The sequence below is a fragment of the Muntiacus reevesi genome, chromosome 7 (genome assembly GCF_963930625.1).
Source record: "Muntiacus reevesi chromosome 7, mMunRee1.1, whole genome shotgun sequence".
NCBI lineage: Eukaryota > Metazoa > Chordata > Mammalia > Artiodactyla > Cervidae > Muntiacus > Muntiacus reevesi.
The window spans coordinates 88195762-88212634 of NC_089255.1; the positions used below are offsets into that span (position 1 = coordinate 88195762).

Consider the following 16873-nt stretch of genomic DNA (forward strand, 5'->3'; position numbering starts at 1 on the left):
TATTTCTTAAGATTTTTAGCATAAATTTGTGGCCTGAAAATAAAGGCAGCTGCATTTTTTCTTTCCCAAAAGCTCTTAAACCACAAGTGAAGTTTTATCTCATGTAATAACTATATTCATTTAGCCATGCTTCATCGTTTTAGCTCCTGAAAAATTACATCGCATTTTGAACATTTTTTTTCAGAATAATATCTTTTTTCCCCCAAAGTCACACTAAATAAACACACAATTAAAGGTGATATTTTGACATTATACCCTGACTTATTTTCTCAGAACCATGGTTTCCGGCCAAGGAATATCCCATGGGAACAAACATAACTTGTGTGCCCATTTGGATGACACCAAAATATTTCATTTATATAAATACATGTGCAGATGTACAGATGTTTTGCTTTTACACTCGAGCACAGAGCAAGCGGGGTGAAAAAGTAACATCTACCGCATTTCTGTCTACGTTGGATGTGTGCTAGTTTCCCTCGTTTTTAAGAATTCAGTCTTTATTTTGTCCTAACAGGGATGTTCTGTGCTATAACTTCAAGGTGTAGTCTGATTAGAAGATAAGATAAAGCCCCAGAGTACTGTAAATTTATTTGCTACAGAATTCCCATCTGCTTCTTTCCTGTTCTTGCGCCTGTAAGCATCTGCTTAACAATGCTTTTTACCTTGGAAGCAGCAGTCGCTTTTAAACACAGCAGCTGAATCCAGTTTTCAACTTTTCTAACACTGGTAGAGCCATCCTCATCACCCACCCCGCCCCACCACCCACCATCCCAACCCAACACAAGAAGATATCCGCAACAGCTAAGCAGAGCCTCTTTGTCATTGGAAGTCTGCCTTTCAGCATCACAGACCTCTCTTCCAGCTTCTAGGACTTAAATTTTCCAACCTCTCCCCCTTGCTCCCCAATCCCAGCCCTAAGAGTGGTGGCTGCTTCCTTCAATAGCTACCTCTGTGACACCTTCACGCTCTGTCCCTCTTTCTCTTGCACTTGCTCTTTTCATTTTTCTGTTACATAAAATATAACTTTAAACACAGGGACTAATTCATTAAATGAAATCACTTCATTTCAAAAAGAAAAGGTTGATATGCTTTGTTTTTAAGGAACCCTGAATGATAAAGATATTGGCACGAGGCATAGTCCCAGACCATCAAACATAGTCCATTAGAGTTAATTTGGTCATTTTGTAAGCTGCAGTGAGTGCTGAACTGTTTGTTAATGTGAAGTGGATAGTTAGTGATCTGTGATAAGAACTGACATATGATTAGTCAAGGCATTGCTTGTGATTGATGGTGAAATGCCAGTGGAAGCAGGTCCTTAGAAAACCAAATGGTTACTCTCCTTCAGCACTGTGGCAATGAAGGTTTCAAGGACTATGGTGACGGGCAGATTTTGAATGAGTTGGAGCATTTGCAGAGAGAAAATGAAGAATATTGTGAATAGATCTTAAGGGTATTTGACCAAGGAGGATGAAACAGAACTCCAGAAAGAACCAAGCTTCTTGATACTGTTGGTTTTCTGAGTGTTTCTGGATTGAAAATGCTCATTGGAAGTGGTTTTAACAGTTTATTTTGATTGAGTGGCATTTGACTCTTTGATAGCCTGCCTGTGATGAGGCTGAGATGCCGGAACATCCCTGGGAAAATGTAGAAAAGCAGGTCCAAAGACTTAGGGTGGGTGGCAAGACTGTTAGGGAGATTTATCCCCGTTGACCTACATTCCCACCTCTCCACTACCTTTAACCCACGCCACATTCACTGAGAGGGCTCCAAACTCACTCCGTTTACACTGCTGAGGGGAGAACCTGAATCTTGGGAAAACCCTCTGGTCGCTGTCATTTATAGCTACGAAAGTAAGAGCTGCTGCCCTTGAAATGCTTTCTCTGATTTTCAATAGGAAACTGCACTGAAGTGGCTTAACTGACGTTTAACCAAGAGTCTGTGCTTAACTGACAAAGACAACGTGGATGCATTTACCATAATGAGCAGAAGGAATAAACTGGTAATCAATTTGTTTTGACTTGCAAATATATCTGGCAGTGGAAAACTGATTAGAGTGTCTCTAAGGGTGAAAGGTAGAGACAGGTTACTAAAATGTTACTTGATCTATAAAATATGACCAATTCAAATGTCTGATAGAAACTTGGCATAGACTGATAAAATGCAGTGTCAAAACCTCTCACCTAGTTTCTGTACATAAGTCTGGAACCCTTGGATTAAAAGGGAGAGCCTAGGTTTGCTTGAAATTAGAGCCTGCTACCCTACTGTACATATATACCCTAAACCTTCCTTCAAGCCTTTTCCAAAGGAAACTGTAGGCTTTTATGAGTATGATTGTGCTATGGCAGAAAGAAATATCTGGATCTTTCAGGAGCTATGAGGCACTGGCTTTGAACTGGCTCTGGATTCTAGGAATCCTAAATGCCACTTGGTCCACCAGTCATATTGAGGGTTTACAGGGGCCATGCAGCAAATAGAGTCAATGCTGAAGAAACATATGAGATGGAGATATAATTTTGGATTTATTAGAACACAGATGAATATTTTGAACCACAAAACAGGATGATATCACCAGACATTGGTGTGGATAGGGAAATGAAGTCCAAGGATTAACTCATGATCACACTTCAAATTTTAGATATTGATAATATGAGAAGGAACTACCATAAAAGATTGAGAGGCAGCAGCCAGAAATAGAGTTAGGGGTATCAGGTGAGTGTGGTGTGCTGGAAACCAAGGGAAGAAAAGAGAAGAAGCAAGTGTTAGATGCTGGTAATTAGGCAAATAAGAAAAAGACTGAGAAATTGCAACTGGATTTTAGCAACACTGATAACCTGGAGTAAAGGAGATTCAGAATAATGGTTGGTGCAGAAGTCTGACTAGAGTGGGTTCAAGAAAAAAAAATTAAGAGAATATACTGGAAACAGCAAGAACAGACAACTTTTTCAAGGAATTATGCTATAGAGGAAAGGAGAGAAATAGGGCAACATCTGGAAGTAATGAGGTCAGAGGAACACTGATGTTGTTGTTGCAAACTGAAGAAGTAATAGCATATTTTATGTTGATGGAAATGTTCCAATAATAAGGGGGGACTATCATGATGCAGGGAAAGAAATGAGAATTGTCAGACCAGGGTTCTGAGTAGGAGAAAGGAATGAAATTTAATGCACAAATGATGGGGTTAGACTTCGCTTTGAGCACAGAGAGTCTGTCCACAATAATAGGAGAGAAGGTAAAAATTATTAGTACAGATTTAGGACATACATAAAATAGAAATAATCTGCAAATTTAAAAGTTGGTTCTTATGAAATTCTTATAAGTTTATAAGCCATTTACATAGTTAAAAGTTCTTAAAAACTTACAAAATTGACAAAACAATGGCGAGGTTCATCAGGAAAACAGATAATGCTTTCATAGGCAAAATTAGGAATAAAATAGAAGTCATAACTAGAGATGCTAAAGATATTTCAAATATAATAAAAGAATATCATGACCAACTTTATGGCAATGGATATGAAAACAAATTCTAGGAAAATGTAAGTTAGTAAAATTGACTAAGGAACAGAAAATTGATAGTCCTACAACCAGTCCATCCTAAAGGAAATCAGTCCTGGGTGTTCACTGGAAGAACTGATATTGAAGCTGAAACTCCAGTTATTTGGCTGCCTCATGCAAAGAGCTGACTCATTTGAAAAGACCCTGATGCTGGGAAAGATTGAGGGCAGGAGGAGAAGGGGATGACAGAGGATGAGATAGTTGGATGGCATCGTCGACTCAAAGGACATGAGTTTGAGTAAACTCTGGGAGTTGGTGATGGACAGGGAGGCCTGGCATGCTGCAGTCCATGGGGTTGCAAAGAGTCAGATCAGACACAACTGAGCGACTAAACTGACTGACTGATAATTGTCTTAAAAACTGAATCAGTGCTATAAAATTGTCCTACAAAGTTTTATTTAGTGATGAAGTATTGAAATCATTTCCTTTAGGATGAGGGTAAGAAAAATTAATCTATTACCATTTATATTCATGACAGTATTGGAGAACCTATCCAAAGGAGTAAGGCAAGAAAAAGAAATAAAAGCTTTGAGGGGGCTTCCCCGGTGTCTAGTGGTTAAGAATCTGCTTGTCAAGGCAAGGGACACAGGTGTGATCCCTGGTCTGGGACGGTCCCACATGCAGCAGGGCAACTTAATCCGTACATGAGCACCACTGAGCCAGCACTTCAGAGCCTGTGTGCCACAACTGCCAAAGCCAGGGTGCCCAGGGCCCATGCCCTGAAACGAGAGAAGCCACTACAGTGGGAAGCCCGTGTACTGGGACGAAGACCTGCCCCTGCTCACCACAGCGAAAGAAAGGCCGCATGCAATGACAGAGATCCAGTGCAGCCAAAAATAAATAAGAAAATAAGTCTTAAAAATGAAAGCTTTGAGAATCAGAAAGGAAGTAAAAATAATTCCTGATATTTGCAGATGTCATCACTGTCTACATAAAATAACCTAAAAGAATCAATAAAATCTAAAAGAATAATTAAACGGCATCTGGATTAAAACCAGCATTTAAAAATCAATTGCATCTTAATAAGCTGTCAACAGAAAAACTATTTTTGGAAAAACAATATCATTTCAATAGTAAAATCATAAATACTTCAAAATGTACAAGACCTATATAAAGAAAATTCTAAAACTCTTGACATCAAAGAAGAACTACGCAAATGGAGATATACCATACTCTTGGTTCATAATACTCAATGTCATAAAAATGTTTTCTGTTCCAAAATTAATGTATAGTGTCAGTGCAGTTTATCAAAATATTAACAGCTTTTTTGGTATGTGTATCTGTGTGTGTCAGGGAGGGGGGTGCAATCATACATGTGTAAGTGAATAAGTTAAACCTGAAAGGTAATTCTAACTTCAATAAAGAAGTTCAAGTTTATAAGAAAACCTAAAATTCTCTTCAAGAATGAGTAAGAATTGACAATAGATTTGAAGGAAAAAATGATAAAATTTATAATTTATAAAAATTTCTAAAGAATCCTGTGAAAGTTTAAAAAATAGCTTTATTGAGGTATAATTCAAGTACAATAAAGTGCACATGTGTTAAGTGTATAGCTGAATAAACTTTGTCATATACCTGTGACACCATCACCGTCCGAAAGTTCTTGGATATTCCTTTGTGAGGCTTCCCTCCACATCCCTGCTCCATTTCTAGGCAACCAGTGATCTACTTTGTGTCACTATGGATTGTTTCTTTTTCCTAGAATTTTATATAAATGGAGTCATACAGAATGTCTTATTTGTCTGGCTTTCACTGGGCATAATTATTTTAAAACTCATTCACATGGTACCATGAATCAGTAGGTCATTCCTTCTTGCTGCTGAGTGATATTCCCAAGGTGAAAGTCGCTCAGTCGCATCTGACTCTTTGCGACCCCGTGGACTATACAGTCCACGGAACTCTCCAGGCCAGAATACTGGAGTGGGCAGCCTTTCCCTTCTCCAGCGGAATCTTCCCAACCCAGGGATCGAACCTAGGTCTCCCACATTGCAGGCGGATTCTTTACCAGCTGAGCCACAAGGGAAGCCCAAGACCACTGGAGTGGGTAGCCTATCCCTTCTCCAGCAGATCTTCCAGACCCAGGAATCAAACCAGGGTCTCCTGCATTGCAGGCGGAGTCTTTACCAACTGAGCTACCAGGGAAGGCCCCAAGCTAGATTTTAAATGGCAGCTTCCTGAAAACATGGCAAGTGGAGACCAAGTGGATGACCTCACATTCTAGAAATCCTCATACCAACGGACCTTTACAAATTTTCTTATGTTGGCCCTAATTTGGCTGCTGCACTTTAAGAAGCTGTGGTTTTAAGGAACCATATTCTCAAAAAAGCCTGTTGCTGAACATCATCTTTCCTTTTTGCAGACTTTGTTTAGTTGAATACAGTTTATTGTTACAAATTTGTCACTAGGAATGTGGTTTCCCTATGGGCCATTTAGGTTTTACTTTATTCTGTTTCTATAAACTGTAGCCCTGTGCTACAGTTTATTGTTAGCTGTTGATCCCAAGAAACAGTTTATGTAGAGGTCAGCTGTGTTCGAGCAATTGCAAGAAAAGCAGTTCAAAGAGCAAGCTGACTGATTATCAGGAGAGAATGCTGGTAAAAGACTTCTAATGGATACATCGTTTATTCTAGTGCAGTCATGCAACCAGCATTTACTTGAGTATGATCTATGTACTTCTATTGTTATCAGAGTATTACATTGCATTGTCTCCTTTAATCCTTAATTCCCAAAGAGATTGATGCAATTAGCTCTTTTATACAGAAGAAACTGAGGCACGCGGACAGTAGGGTCACAGAGAAAACGGCAGAATACAGAGCATAGAGTCCAGAGACAGATATACTCTGCTGTATTCCAGCCCTGATATTTTGGAAGTAACCAGCTTCCTTGGTTAAATAGACTCCTATAAAATAAATACTGTAAAATAACAGTACCAGCTTATAAGGTTGTTGTGTGACTTAAACAATACAATACTTGCAAAATGTTTGGCAGAGTGCCTGGCGCCAAGTAGTAAATGATAGCTATAATAATTATTTTATTACCATTATTATTATCATGACTAAGAGTAATACTTTCAGCCATTATCACTGGGAGCCAATCACTCGAAAGTAAAATGTTTCCAAACCTCCTAATCAAAAATGAGATTGTGTCACATCTAGATACTGGACATTTAAGAAGCATGGGAGACTAATATTAATTAAAATACATTATGATCTTTCACAAAAAGTGTTGACTTATACTCTGTCACTAATCATGTTTTCTTACTTGAAGACAACTAATTAAAAAAAAAAAAACACACACACACACATCCAGAGAGAAACGCACCTGATATTTTAATCCTATGACAAGGTCTTCACCACATATGTATTATATGAAAGTTAGCAGTTTGACTCCACGATCAACAATCTCTGCTTTACTTTGTTCATTTCAGGCAACTCCCATTTCTTTTAAATTTCTCAGCACATAACCTGATGAATGTCCCTGCTGCAATCTGATTCACAGGGGACGTGTGAGGTTGCTGAGGCACAGATACAAAGAGTCTCACCAGGAGATGAGGAGGGTAGTGTACCAAGGCTGCCGTGGCATTCAGGGGTTCTTCATGGCTGGGGATAACCTGAGGGCTTTCTCTAGAAGACAGGTAACCTCATGGTACTTGGGAGTGTAAGTGCTTTCTTCTCCTACATCTGATCACAGTCAAGGACTCTGGGCTCTTAGCTTAGAAAAATAGGAGACCATCAGCTTGCCACTTGCCCTTGCATGCCACATGACAAAATTAGCCTTGCCAGTTACATCTCTCTCTACCCTCATTCCAGCTCAGGATTAGTGCAATGACCTTTTCTAATTGGATGACACAGATTCTTGTCTGGAGTCTTGCTCTGAGTTGTAGCTACCAACCATATGACTGTAATGAAATACTCTAAGCTGTTAGCACCAGGCAGCTGGAGAAGGAAACCAAGGTAGGAATCCTTGTTCTACAAAGCCGGCCCTGGCGCTTCCTTTAGAACAGAACAGAACTGGAAATGCTGTCTCGTCTTGTGGGAGAATAAAGACAGGCATTTGGCTATTGTCACTCAGAGCCATCAAGTTCTTCTCTAATTTTAGCCCCTGTTGGAAACAAGAAAGTTGGAAGTGACCTTAGCCTAACCCCCCCACCTCCTCAGCTTAGGTCTATCTATTGCCCCAGTCATTTGCTTTCAGGTTCCATCACATCACATGGTTTTATCTCCCTCAATAAGAGCCCCTCCTGGAACTTCTCTGGTGGTCTAGTGGTTAAGAGTCTGCTTGCCAGTGCAGGGGACATGGGTTCGATCCCTGGTCGGGGAACTAATATCCCACCTGCCACCAAGCTACCAAACACAAGCAATGCAACTACTGAACCTGTGCTGAAACTTCTGAAGCCCAAATGCCGAGAGCCTGTGTTGCACAACAAGAAAAGTCACAGCAGTGAGAAGCTGACGGCACCACAATGAGAGAGTAGCCCCCACTCGCTGCAACTGGATAAAGTCTGCATGCAGCAACGAAGACCCAGCAAGCCAAAAATAGATAATTTTTTTTTTAAAAATTAGGTCCTCCTGCACATCCAAACATTGAGCCCTCAATACCATCTAACAATACGACAATATCTCTTTTGTTGACACACTCTTCCATTTGTCATAGCCCCACTGCACAATATGCCCAACTCTCATGCATGCATGTGAAGTCACATCAGTTGTGTCCAATCTTTGCAGCCCTATGGTGTGCAGCCCACCAGGCTCCTCTGTCCATCTGATTCTCCAGGCAAGAATACTGGAGTGTGATGCCATGCCCTCCTCCAGGGATCTTCCTGACCCAGGGATTGAACCTGTATCTCTCACATCTCTTATGTCTCCTGCATTGGTAGGCGGGTTCTTTACCACTAGCTCCACCTGGGAAGCCCCATGACCAACTCTCAACTCTTCTTAAATACCCAGCCTCCCCTACTTACCCATTCCTTTCCTGTAAGTGAAAAAGCACAACAGCAAACAGCAAATCTTCACAAACAGCAAACCTAAAAGATACAGGCATCAGTGTATCTTGCACCCTTCCACAATAAGGAATGAGTGATCTCTTTATTTAAGAAGATAATCACTCTATGTGTACTATGGATCCTCTAAGAATCTGCCTTTCTAAGAACCTAATCCTATGAATTGGTTGGTTGGTTGGTTGGTTTAGTCATTAAGTTGTGTCTGACTCTTGTGACCCCATGGACTGTAGCCTGCCTGACTCTTCTGTCCATGGGATTCTCCAGCCAAGAATACCGGAGTGGGTTGCCATTTCCTTCTCCAGGGGATCTTACCAACTCAGGATTCGAACCCAGGTCTCCTGCACTGCAGGTGGGTTCTTTACCACCTGAGCTATGATGGAAGCAACCTATGGATTGTCCCATCTCATTAATTCATCTTCATCCTTCTTTCTCTGTGATCTCTTTTTATATTTTACTAACCTCAATATATCTAAAATACTATTTAAACATACAATTAACATAATAGATGAGTAATACTATATTTTATACCAAGTCTTTGAAATCTACTGAATACATTTTTACCATCTTAATTAGTTTTTCCCCCTTTATTTTTATATTTTTATTGAGGTATATTTGACTTACTCTTTGTGGCCTCTTTGACATCAACATTTAAACATTCTTAAGTTTCTCTTCTCTAAAAAGAAAAAAAAAAAAAATACTTTCTTCAACTGTATTCCCCCCAACAGCTATCTCTCTACGTTTTTATTCACAATCACTATGTCTATTTTAGCCCCCTTTCTTTGTTATACTAGCTCCTCAGAATTTTGTTTTCTCTCCTACCACAAAAACCCTGAAACAGTTCTTGTCAAGGTCGCCAAAAACCTTGATGTCATCAAATTTAATTGGTCAAGCTCTGTTTCAGGGCTTTCCAGGGGCTCAGTGATAAAGAATCTGTCTGCCAATGCGGGAGACGTAGGAGATGTGGGTTAGATCCTTGGGTTGGGAAGATCCTTTGGAGGAATAAAATGGCAACCCACTCCAATATCCCATAGACAAAGGACCCTGGGGGCTACAGTCCAAGGGGTCCCAAGACATGACTGAGCACTCAGGCAAGCTCAGATTCCTCAGATGTCTCCGTGGTATTTGACACACTCCCTTCCTGCTTGAGACATTCCCTAGATTTCAGGACACAGCAATCTCTTGTTGCCTCCTATAATTGCTATCTCTACCTTTTCTCAACTTTCCCAGCTCATTCTGCTCTACCCCACCAGTAAATGATGAAATTTCCCAAAACTTGGCTCTAGACTCTCTTCTCATGTAAAACTATAAATTCTCCCTAGGTGATTCCAGCTGCTCTGCACATTTTAATTTATCATTAATATGCTAATTAGACCAAGTTAACTTTGCTGCTAGCCTTCTATGAAGTCCATTTCTAAACACTTAATTATTAATTCATCCTTGTTCACACATTTCAAAGGCATCTTAAAGGTAACTTGTTCAAACCAATCTCACTGTATTTTCCCAAAAATGGTTCTTCAGAATCTTTGCCCACCTAACAGCAGTATAGTATATTCAATTGCTCTCACAAGAAACTGTGGGATTATTCTTGTTACATTCTTCTCCTCCTTAACTGTCATATCTAGTCAATCATTAGGTTCTTTACTAGAGAGAATTCCTGTTTTCCTCTGGTCATGGCACCTGAAAGGAACTGCTTGGTCCTAGGAAAGAATCATGTTGAATAACACTTCCAGTTCTTGTCCCATCTTTCCTCCCCCAACTTTCATCTTTTCTTGTCAGAGGAGGAGAAATGAATCACCTTATTGGTGAATTTAGGTGTAGAAGCCAGGTCATTCACCATTTCCCTCTTTTGGCTTTTTACACTGCAGTAGTGGCTGCATTTTAAAACATGAAGAAATAAACTTAATCAAAAATGCAAAACTTGTGCACTGTAAACTGCAAAACATTGTTGAAAGAAACTAAAGAAAATCCAAATAAATAGAAAGACATCCTGCTCATAGATCAGAAGATTTAATTTTATTAAGATTTTCCCCCAAAATGATCTACAAGTTCCCTGCAAACTATATCAATATCCTGGCTGAGTTCTTTGCAGAAATTGACAAGCTGATACTAAAACTTGTGTGAAAATGATGAGACAGGATAGTCAAAATCTTCTTGAGAAAGAAAAACAAAGATGGAAGACTCAAGCTTCCCAATTTCAAAACATTAACCATCTACAGTAAGGAGATATATGTATTCTTATGGTTGATTCACACTGTTGTACAATAAAAACCAACACAAATTTGTGAAGCAATTTGCCTCTGATTTAAAAAGATTTTTAAAAACATCAGTAATCAAGACAAAGTGGTACTGGCACAAAGAAAGACAAATAAATCAATGGAATATATTCATTCTAATTAAGAATTGATAAATAAAACTTAACATTTATGGTCAATTGATATTCAACCAAGATTCCAAAACAATTCTTAGAATAGTCTTTCTGACTAATGGTCCTGGGACGACTGGATATTTGCATACAAAAGAATGAAGTTGAATGCCTACCTCATGTGTGCGTGCTAAATTGCTTCAGTAGTGTCTGACTCTGTGTGACCCTACGGACTGTAGCCTGCCAGGGTCCTCTGTCCATGGAATTCTCCAGGCAAGAATACTGGAGTGGGTTGCCGTGCCCTCCTTAAATGCCTGCCTCTTATCATGTATAAAAATTAGCTCAAAGAGGAGCAGAGACCTAAATGTAAAACACAACCTAAAATAAGTTTTAGAAAACTATAAAACTCTTAGAAGAAAACGAATGAATACATGTCTATGATCTGACTTAGCAAAAATTTACTAGATAACACTTTAAAAGCACAAGCAGCAAAAGAAAAATTAGATAAATTGGACTTCACAATCAACAACTCTTGCACTTTCAAAGGACACTATCAAGAAAGTAAACCCACAGAGCTGGGGGAAGTACCTGTAAGTCATATATATTACAAAGGACTTTCATCTAGAAAATATAAAGATAACCTCTTAAAGCTCAACAATAGAAAGATAAATAACCCAATATTAAAATCTTAGCCCATAGGCTAAGAATCTAAAGAGCTGTCTAAATAAGCTATTCAAATGGCCAATGAGCACATAAAAAGATGCCGAGCATCAAAGTCATGCCGGAAACACAAATCAAAATCATGATGTGACACTATTTCATGTCCATAAGGATGAATAGCATTTTAAAAGCCAGACAAGTGATGGTGAGGATGTGAAAAAATAGAAGCCCTCATATATTGCTGATAGAAATATGAAACAGTGTAGCCTCTTCGGAAAACCATCTGGAAGCTCCTAAAATGTTGAACATAGAGTCATCATGTATGGGCTTAGTCACTCAGTCGTGTCCAACTCTTTGTGATCTCATGGACTTGTAGCCCACCAGGCTCCTCTGTCCGTGGGATTCTCCAGGCAAGAGTACTGGAGTGGGTTGCCATTCCCTTCTCCAGGGGATCTTCCTGACCCAAGGATCAAACCTGGGTCTCCCACACTGCAAGCAGACTCTTTACCTTCTGAGCCACCAGGGAAGCCCATTTGATGGCCAGAAAAGAGTTCATCATATGATCCAGAAGTTCCATTCCTAGTTATATCCAAGGGAAATGGAAACCTTGTGTCCACACAAGAACTTGTACGTGAATATTCACAGCAGTATTCAAAATAACCTAAAAGTAGAAATAACCCACATGCTCATCAACTGATGAATGCATAAGCAAAATGTGTTACATCTGTACAGTGGAATACTATTCAGCAATAAAAAAGAATGAAGCAGTAATACATACTACAACATGGATGACCCTCAAAAACATTAGATTGTCATACAAAGTCATATTATAGTCACAAAAGACTACATATTATATTATTTCATTTATATTAAAATTTCAGAACAGGCAGATCTATAGGGACACAGTTAAAATCATTGAAATTTTCACTTTGTTTTTTTGTTTTTGTTGTTTTTGGCCATGCCATGCAGCTTGTGGATCTTAGTTCCCCAACCAGGGGTTGAACCTGGGCCATGGCAGTGAAATTTCCAAGTCCTAACCCTGGACCTCCAGGGAATCCCCTGAATTCTGCATTCTAAACAACAGATGACTTTTATAGTATGCATATTACTTTCTTACCCATCTATCTCTCTGACCCTTAATACACTGTCAAATCTTTCTAACCCAGCCAGTAACCCAGATTCCTAGTAGGAGTTTTTTCATTTAATAAATGTTAACTCCTTTTTCAGTTGCTTGGAAAAATTTTAGTCAGGATATTTCAGTCTATTTGTCTTTAGAGTAGGTTTGAAGGACTTTCTAAAATATAGAATTAAGACCCTAGGTCATGAAACTACAGAGCTACCTACAAAAAGACCAAATGTTAGGAAATTTGAAAAAGACTAGTCAGGGCTATGGCAAAACATAGTTTCTACAAACTGCTAGAAAACAAACTGGCAATAACATAACAAAAATCTTAAAATATTTACAGCTTCCAACTTGTGTAATAATCCACACAAAGTCATTATGAACAAGGATGTTCATCTTTAATGACTTAAATGTAGAAAAATCCTAGCAATCCAAATAAAAGAAAATCAACGTAAGACTCCACATAAACAGTCAAGTGATGTTCTAGAAATGCTAAAGTGTTCATAAAGAGTTTTTAGTTACATTATACCATAGACATTTTCTCATTTATTATGTTCTAGGCCAGGGAATGGCAAGCTATGTTAGCCCGTGGGCCAAACATATTCTGCCACCTGTCTATGTATGGCCCATAAGCTAAGAAATCATTTTTAACTTTTCATGATTGAAAAAAATCTAAAGATTTTATTATACAGGAAAAATAGATGAAATTCAAATTTCAGCCCCATAAATAAAGTTTTATTGGGAACACAGCCAAGCTCCTACGGTTATGTATTGTTCATGGTTTATTTGACACAAATGTAGAGTTGAATAGATGTGAAAGAAATTTTGTGGTTCACAGAGCCTAAAGCATTTATTATGTGGCCCTTTACAATAAAATTTTTGCCAAACTCTGGTCTAGGAATCAGTGCTACTTCAGGTTGGTCTGATTCCAGAGCTCCTGCCTGCATTCCATGCTGCCCTGTAATGTGCATATGGGATCAGTATAGTCGTGGGAGAAAATTACCCTTGCAAGAACAGCATCTGGTCCATGATAGACACTCAATATTTTTTGCATGAATAAATGTGTGTATGGATACTGATGGACACAGAAGGATTCACATGGAATAAGTCTTCTTGAGGAGTCCTATGTCAGTCTGTCTCTTGGCATTATCTTCAGAGAAGTGGACTTCCCTGGTAGCTCAGCCAGTAAAGAATCTGCCTACAATACAGCAGACCTGGGGGTTCCACCCCTAGGTCAGGACGATCCTCTGGAGAAGAAAATGGCAATCCACTCCAGTTATTCTTGCCTGAAGAATCCCATGGACAGGGGAGCCTGGTGGGCTACAGTCCACGGGGTTGTGAAGAGTCGGACCTGACTGAGCGACTTACACTCACTCACTCAGAGAATTAGCCACTCAGTGAAGAAGCCAACAATTGCTCGAAGGAGTCTTTGGGTTCCTTATGACAGTCAAAGTGTTGGTCGCTCAGTCATGTCCAACTCTTTGTGACCCCGTGGGTTGTAGCCTGCCAAGTTCTTCTTTCCAAGGGATTCTCCAGGCAAGAATACTGGAAAGGGTTGCCATTTCCTTCTCCAGGGGATCTTCCCAACCCAGAGATTGAACCTGGGTCTCCTGAATAGAAGGCAAACTCTTTACCATCTGAGCCACCAGGGAAGCCCTACTGTGAGATGATGCCCTTCTTAAGAAGATCTTAAAAGTCATGGAATAATGGGGGAAAAATCTTTTCCCACTGAAGTCTGATTTCCAAGAGGGGCCTTCTGACTCTCCTGAGTTCAACAAACCAGCATAGCCATTGGAATTAACGCTGCTTAGTCCAGAGGCAATGAAATAGAAACTTCTGGTACAAGTTGTCTCTATACCTAGGCCACGAGCAACATGTGGCTCTTGAAATTTGTACACAAATTAACTAAAATTAAATAAGATTAGTATTTCAGTTCCTCAGTCACACTAGTCACAGTTCAATTGCTGATTCACAGCTAGTGGCTGTTTCAGATGGTTCAGAATAGAACATTCCCATCATCATAGAAAGTTCTACTGAACAGTACTGCCCTAGACAAGAGAACTGCTCTTTCATGCAATCGATAGCACTGTGTAGGGTTGAGCATTTTTGCCGTAAGTCACCTGTGTAATTTGTTAAGCTTCTGTTCCCAGTATTCTCCATGATGACACATCTCTAAATTTAGAAGTCATAGGGAGAGGAGATTTGCTTTCCAAACTTCTCTTTTCCAGATATCAAGAATCTCTATGTATCTCTCTTACTCTATGCTTGAGATCCAAAGATTAGACATGGCTCTCCACCTCACATTAGGGAGACCAAGGCAGACTTTGTCTTAATTCTTAATTCTTCTCATGCAATTATGATACAGGAAAGCCTGTGGATACACATTGGCAGTCACCTCTTTCCTTTCTGTACTTCTCCATGATGTGTTCAAGTCCTTGTGGACTATAAATCAAGTAATTGTTGAATGTGTACTGGCTTGCAACTTTACTTGACACTTTTCTCGGTCGAAGCTAGAGGACCGGCAGGCGGCAGCAGCAACTACGGCGGCGGCGGCAGAACCCAGCAGTGATGTGGAGGTGGAGACCCACAGGAGCCCCGGACTTCACCTGAGCTACCTCAGCGGTCACCAAGAGTGGCAAGAAAAGGAAGAAAGCCCTGAGTTGGGAGGGGCCAGGATGCCAACGGCGCTGGCAGCAGCGGTGGAGGCCCTGGAGGCGGTGGCGGCGAGGAGACAGGTGGGACAGGGGCAGGTGGTGGCGGGGCCAGCTCAGATGCCATCTGTAGAGACTTCCTGAGGAATGTGTGCAAGCGAGGGAAGCGCTGCCGCTATCGCCACCCAGACGTGAGTGAGCTGTCCAACTTGGGGGTAAGCAAAAACGAGTTCATCTTCTGCCATGACTTCCAGAACAAGGAGTGTAGCCGTCCTAACTGCCGATTCACCCATGGCTCCAAGGAGGACGAGGATGGCTATAAAAAGGCAGGAGAGCTGCCCCCCAGGCTGAGGCAGAAAGTGGCAGCCGGCCTAGGCCTGTCACCAGCTGACCTCCCAAATGGGAAGGAGGAGGTCCCCATCTGCCGTGACTTTCTCAAGGGTGACTGCCAGAGAGGAGCCAAGTGCAAGTTCCGTCACCTGCAACGGGATTTTGAGTTTGACGCTCGGGGTGGAGGCGGCACTGGTGGTGGGGGTTCCACAGGCCCCGTTCCCCCAGGACGACGTCATGATCTCTATGATATTTACGACCTCCCGGACAGGGGCTTTGAGGACCATGAACCAGGCCCCAAGCGCCGGCGACGCGGATGCTGCCCCCCAGATGGTCCCCATTTTGAATCCTATGACTACACCTGGCTCCACGCCGAGGGGTGGAGTGCAGACTGCTAGAGGAGGAGAATGCCATGCTCAGGAAGCGGGTAGAGGAGCTCAAGAAGCAGGTCAGCAACCTGCTGGCTACCAATGAGGTACTGCTGGAACAAAATGCTCAGTTCCGCAATCAGGCCAAGGTCATGACCCTGAGCTCCACTGCACCAGCAACTGAACAAACTCTGGCCCCCACCGTGGGCACTGTCGCCACTTTTAACCATGGCATTGCCCAGACTCACACTACCCTCAGCAGCCAGGCCCCGCAGCCTCGCCCCGTGTCCCAGCAAGAACTGGTGGCCCCTGCTGGAGCTCCGGCTGCGCCCCCAACTAATGCTGCACCTCCTGCTGCTCCACCACCCCCACCCCCACACTTGAACCCAGAGATCACGCCACTGTCAGCTGCTCTGGCTCAAACAGTTGCCCAGGGAACGGCACCCCCGCCCGTCTCCATGGCTCCTGTGGCTGTATCCGTGGCTCCTGTGGCCCCCGTGGCCGCATCGATGGCCCAGCCCTTGGCGGGAATCACAATGAGCCACACCACCACCCCCATGGGGACTTACCCCATCGCTTCCCAGAGCAAGCGCATCACAGCCATGCCACACTGATGGGGCGGACGCGCCCTGCCCTGGTGTAGTCTCCCGGGCCGGAGTCGAGGGGCCTTCACCCGCTCGCCTGGCCCTCCAAGGCCCTGTCCTAGGGGCGGGCTCACGAACTAGGATGCGAGACTGCGAGGAGTTTGCTTCTGAGAAAGGGTTGGGTTGGTGTGTTTGCTCCCACCTACCTTTTATGAGGGTCTTCTTGTCCGTCTTCTTCAAGCCT

The 16873-nt window shown here is 41.7% G+C and overlaps 1 protein-coding gene across 1 annotated transcript; it reads left to right on the top strand.

The window, feature by feature from the left end:
- The first annotated feature begins 4196 nt into the window (after positions 1-4196).
- Positions 4197-16659, top strand: LOC136172664 (zinc finger CCCH domain-containing protein 10-like). Its single transcript, XM_065942051.1, is given in 4 exon segments — positions 4197-4307; positions 15207-15272; positions 15371-16034; positions 16037-16659. Coding segments are annotated over 4 exon segments (1464 nt in total).
- The last annotated feature ends 214 nt before the right edge of the window (positions 16660-16873 follow it).